Source organism: Gavialis gangeticus, unplaced genomic scaffold, assembly GCF_001723915.1.
Source record: "Gavialis gangeticus isolate Ggan-Ray unplaced genomic scaffold, GavGan_comp1, whole genome shotgun sequence".
NCBI lineage: Eukaryota > Metazoa > Chordata > Crocodylia > Gavialidae > Gavialis > Gavialis gangeticus.
In genome coordinates, this window is record NW_017728997.1 from 52,406,658 (window position 1) to 52,412,489 (window position 5,832).

The 5,832-nt window shown below is 49.5% G+C and overlaps 1 protein-coding gene across 3 annotated transcripts in view; it reads right to left on the minus strand.

The window, feature by feature from the left end:
- The window catches only part of LOC109289221 (inter-alpha-trypsin inhibitor heavy chain H3-like), a 153,358-nt gene that overhangs the window by 26,872 nt on the left and 120,654 nt on the right, over positions 1-5,832 (minus strand). For all 3 annotated transcript variants that reach the window (XM_019505212.1, XM_019505211.1, XM_019505210.1), the window contains one exon: positions 4,564-4,736. In XM_019505212.1, the coding sequence (XP_019360757.1) occupies positions 4,564-4,736 (173 nt within the window). The remainder of the gene's footprint in view (positions 1-4,563; positions 4,737-5,832) is intronic.

Consider the following 5,832-nt stretch of genomic DNA (forward strand, 5'->3'; position numbering starts at 1 on the left):
CTCTGCTATTCTTTGCAGTGCCGGGTCGTGCACACCGGGTTGTGGAGCAGCAGGGTGGGAGCCTGCAGCACGCAGCCCCCTGCCCCATGCACAGATGTGGGAAGCTCCACTTTGCTTTAGCAGCCACTGCCTCCTGCCAGGGGAAAAGGGTTAAGGGCCCAGATCCCTGGCCCAGTATTCCCTCGCAGTTGGGAGCCCCCTTGGCAGGGGTAGGGTTACAATATTTCCAGGTCCAAAAAAGAGGACATCTGTCATGGGGGAGCAGGGGGGTGCAGGGGGAGGGGACAGATGGAATATGATGGGGAGGCAGTGACATGCTGGTGCCCTGCCTCTGCCCATTCTGTTGCCCCTCACTGACAAGCCACACCCCCAATCCCTGCTGCTGCCCCTGACTCTGGACCCACTGAGCCTAGCCCTGCCAGTGGCCCTCGCTCCCAAACAGCAGTACCCTGCCCCCCACTGCTTGCTGGTGCCCCTCACTCATGACCTGCAGCTCCCTGGTGCTGCCAGTGCCCTGCACACCCAACCCAGTCACCCGTTCCCTCCCCCCTGCCCCTCACTCCTGATCCACAGCCCCCTATCCCCCTCCCAGCCCTGCTGGTGCCCCTCACTTCCAACCTACAGCCTCCTGCCCTGCCCTGCCCCCCAGCCCTGCTGGTGTTCCTCACCTTGGACCTGCAGCCCCTGCTCTGCCCCCCAGCCCTGCCAGTGCCCCGCACTCTGGACCCACAGCCTCTGCCCCCCCAGCCCTGCTGCCTAAGCAGCTCTCACATTGCACGCATGCTCACTCACTCTCTCTCTCTCTCACACACATACACTCTCTCTCTCACTCTCTCTCTACCTCGCTGAAGCCTGCACAGGGAGTATGTGACCCCCCGACAGCCAATCACATTACCCACTGGAGGACATGTCTGGGAAAACCCAGATGTATGGTAACCCGAGGCAGGGCTGGGGGAGCAGGAGCTGTGGGTGGGGGGCAAGGTGCACCAGTAGGGGTGGGGGAGTTGTGGGGAGGTATGAAGGACAGGAGCAGAGCTGCAGGCTTGTGGGGGGAGTGAGGGGTACCCAGCAGGGCCAGGGACCTGTGGGAAGAAAGCGAGGTGCACCAGCAGGGCTGTGAGGCTGTGGGAAGGGGATGAAGAGTACCAGAAGAAGCAGGGAGCTGTGGGGGGGGGAGAGTGAGGGGCACCAGTTGGGCTAGGGAGGCTGCGGGGGCGGGCTTTTCATTTTAATCTGGGATTTGGGGGAGGTTATCACAGAATTTGTGATTTTTTTATCAGGGAAAACCAAGATCCCTTCTAATGAGCAGAAGTTGGCCAATATACCAGGACTGCCTCATTCAATCAACCCTATAAACTGAAAGTTCTCTTGGGGACTGGCAGGGGCCTGGAAGTAGGTCCCAAGCTGGGGTACAGAGCAGGGGCTCCACTCCACTCCACACCCCTGCCAGCCCCCCATACTCCCAGCATCCCCCATAAATGGTTCTTTGGAGCCAGAACTTTCAGCTTATGAGGTTGATTGAATAAGGCAGTCCTGGTAGATTGGCCAGCTACTGCTCATTAGCACCTAGTTAAGCTTAAGGGAATGGTTCAGTCTCAGCAACAGAGCACCTTGCTTCTTTTCTGAAGAACTAGAGTAGCCTTGCTGGGAAATAATAGCTGCAGTGTCCCACCCCAGAGACAGCTGCTTTGCAAGGACAGCTGCATTTCAGAGGACTGAGCAATGTAAGGACATTCATACACATACATTTTTGTGCACCGACGTGGACATCCAGGGCATCGGAGCAGACTCGATTAATCAAATCTGCTCTACACGTGATCTGATGGGCACTGCACTGCACTGTCTCACATGGAGTTGTATTAGCAGTGAAATGCATGTCAGCATGCAGAAAATGGCAGCAGTAAGCTTTTGAACTAAAACACCTTCAATAGGTTTTAGTTGAAAAGTGTGCCAGTACCATAGTTTCAGCTCTGACACACATTTCGCCAATTATGCAACTGCATGTGCCGCAGCACTGGGCACTTCTAAAAGCATCTGGCGCTGTGGCACAAACATGTATAAATGCCCTAAGGTACTTCCTATATATGGGTTATTATATGAATAGTTGTTTATATCCCTTGTTGGTCTATATGTAATGAGATATATTCTGCTTACCAATTATACCAGCTTGAATCAGGAGTGACGCAGATGAAGTCAGCTCTAAACAGGAGCTGGGTAAGTGCAGCACACACACCAAATGCCTCATTTTAAGCAAGCTGCAGTGGACTAGAGCAGGAAGCCATTTCTGGCTTAGTATAACTCAGGGCTTTGGCAGCTGCCTTGTACCCAAACATTATAAGAGTACAGCCCCTGGAGTGTCCTTTAAATACACAAAAAGAAATGCAAAACTCTAAAACTCTTGGTTCAGAGATGAACCAAAATGAACCAAGAGTTTTAGAGTTTTGCATTTCTCTTTGTCTCAAACCAACACAGCTACCAAGTATGTCCTTTAAAAAACACAGACACATTAGACAGCAAAACAAGAGGGTGGGGTGGGCTTCCACCAATCAGCAGCATGAGCTTGAAACCAAATCCACCCTGCTCCACAATGAACGATGGTTGTATGCCTCTTGTTATACAAACAAGCCTGCCTGGGATCCTCAGCATTGACAATAGCCTCTCCCTGCGGCTTAGCAGAACATGAGACACTGCTTCACATATTCACATGCTTCACATCCCTGAGGAGCAACCACTTGTCTTGCACTCCCCTCCCCTTTAGGCTGTGCCCCTTTAGGGCCTCACTGAAGCCTCCTTAGCTTACTGAAGTCAGCTTTCCTGAAGTCAAGGACTTCTGTATTACTGACTGACTTGCCAGCTTTACGGTGGATGGTGAAGGTGATCAGATCGTGGTCACTGTAACACAGCTCCCCTTAGATCATTAGGTCACTGATTATGTCGTCCCCGGTTGCCAGTACCAAGTAGACCAGCACTTTACCTCTCATTGGTCTGTAGAATTCCTGCATCAGACAGAGCTCATCCATGCACGAGAGAAGGCTTTGCGACTGCTCTGATTTGGCCAAGCGCTCTTCCCATGAGATGTCTGGGTAGTTGAAGTCTCCCATGACAGCCATGCACCTGGAGTGTGCGGCCTCAGCCCACTCCCTGGCAAACTCCTGGTCAAGGTCTTGATCCTGGGTAAGGGGTCTGTAGTAGACTCCCACCATAGTGTCCCCTGCGCCGTGTTCCCCACGGATTTTCAAGTCATCCACCCTGGGTGCCAATGTTGACTTGCAGGGATGCGTAGCTTTCCTTAACATAGAGAGTTACATCCTCACCCCTTTTGTCCACTCTCTCTCTTCTGTACAGGGTATAGCCGTCTATACCCATGGCCCAGTCATGGGTGGAGTCCCACCAGGTTTCCGTTATCCCTGTGACATCATAATTATTTGAGTTTAGCAGGAGGACAAGTTCGTCCTGTTTATTCCTCAAGCTCCTGGCATTTGTATACAGACATGCAAGTGTCCCTCTGGGGGCCCTTGCCTTGCCTACAGTTCATTCCAGGGCTGGGGCAGGGGTGGGATCCCTTGAGTGCCTTAGCCTGCTGGCTTTGCAAGGGTTACTCAGTGGGCCAGCAGTGGCAGTAGCCCCCCCATCCCCCTGCGGGCTTAGCTTAAAGCCTGATGGAGCAGGTCAGCCAGTCTGGCTGAGAAGAGCCTCCTCCCCAGCAGAGAGAGGTGGAGGCTGTCCCTTCCCAACAGCTCACTGCCTTTCTCACCAAAGAGCAGGCTGTGGTCACGGAAGCCAAAGCCTTCCTGATGATACCAGCGCCGCAGTCTTTGGTCTCACTGCCTGGATCCTCCTCTCCCTCCTCGGCCCATAGCCCGAGACTGGGAGTATCGAAGAGAACACCACCTGCACTCCCAACCCCTTAAGTAAGAGTGTAAGTTGTAAAATTCATTATCTTCTACCATTAACAAGATCACTGACCTAATGTAAATGCAAACATTGCCTTCAACGTAACCATGCAAAAACCAGTAATGTTTTCAACATATGATGCACACTATACAAGACATTACAATAGAAAATATGACAGTAGTGTTGTAGATTTAGCTCCAGAATTACTAGTGATTGTCACTAGCTTCGCTTTCAGTAGGAAAAAACATATTAGTGAACATGAAGTAAGAATCCCAGCAGACCAAGATAAACTTTAACTGAGTATTAGTACGCTTTGGTTATTTCAATGGTGCCTGGAGGGTCAACATGATAACCAAACTGAAAATAGAAGATCCACATTTAAAAACATTTATACAGATAAGTGACAGTAAATAGGTGATAGGAGGTTTGACTGATAGGAAAAGGGATAAGAAAATAATTAAAATTTGCATGAGCCCAACACCATAAAAATTTGCCCACAGTCTTAATATGACTGATCTATGAAATCTCAGTTAATCAGAACTGTGTGCATACAAACTCACACAGGACTGAATGATTATATATGTGAAAACATATTCGCAAATAATAACGATAATAAATATAACCCCCAAAACAATCCAAACAAAAGGAAGGCTCCATGATAATTCATACCTAATAATCCATGAGTTTGTTCAGACAGTTTATGACTATCTATCACATATAATCCTAGGAAGCCTTGGTGTAAAGGATGTTTCTTCCATACTTGGTGCAAAACAACAACAAATGATGCACCACCACCCATGGAAAGCACCAGAGTCTTTTCCTTATTAATTATAAGAGTTAGTCTGGGGAAAAAAAGAAACATTAGTTAACAAATTTTATTTCTTGAAGTTGTCCCTGTTTACTGCAGCAAAATTACTAGTGATGATGAGAAACATTAAAAAGGAAACATGACTGTGGGACAGGTTTATTTTTACGGAAATCCCCCACGTTTTGTAAAGAAATTTTTTCACTACACTGACTGAATTCTGCATATGTACCAACACAAAATATACATATTTGGTGCAGTGTGTACATTTGCACCCACGCATATAGTTCTATATTCTCTGTGTGTACATATATACAGCAGTAGACAAGATAGAAAGCAGAGCAGCACATTAGGCAAGGAGCACAGTACAGGGAACAGAAACCAAATAAGCGGTACTCCATAGTCTGCACTTCACCGCACTCACATATGTTTGTGTCATTAGAATAAACCCATTTAATCTTGTTTGTTTTTGATCTTCTAGCTTGCATGTGCAAATGATTCAGGCATCACCATGTTGGCCAGTCTGAATCAGCCTCTCCAGGAAGGTTCTGATGGGGGTTCTGGGTCCATTTCAGAGCACCTGATTACACATAATCTTTCCTTCCATAACTTCAGTTTTGCCTTGTCAGCTGTCATGTCTAATGGCACAACACTGATCACAAAACTTTTGTGCTTTAAACCAGCAGTGGGCACAATATAGTCCACAGGCCGAATCCAGCCCACCAATGGATTTTGTGTGGCCCACAGTAGGTGCCTTGGTCCTGCCAAGCCCAAGTGCAGAGGGCAGCTGGATGGATGAGGTCAGGCAGGCCCCAGGATCTGGTGGGCAGTGACAGTGTTGGCCAGGGTCTGGGGCAGAGCCATGGTCTGCTGCCCGCATGGCCCTGGGATGAGTGCAGGTTCCACAGACAGGGGCATTTGGGAAGCAGATCGCGCTCTACTCCAGGCCCCAGCCCTGTGCTATCAATGCTCCAAGATCCCAGCCCTGGACACAGCTACCCACCCTGCCTATGTAGCTCCCAGCCAGTCTCCATGGAGACCTTGGGATCATGGGGCATTGACAGTGCAGGCCTATAGCTAAGCTGCAATCCACTCCCATACATCTTTGCCCACAGAACCACTGCCCATCACAG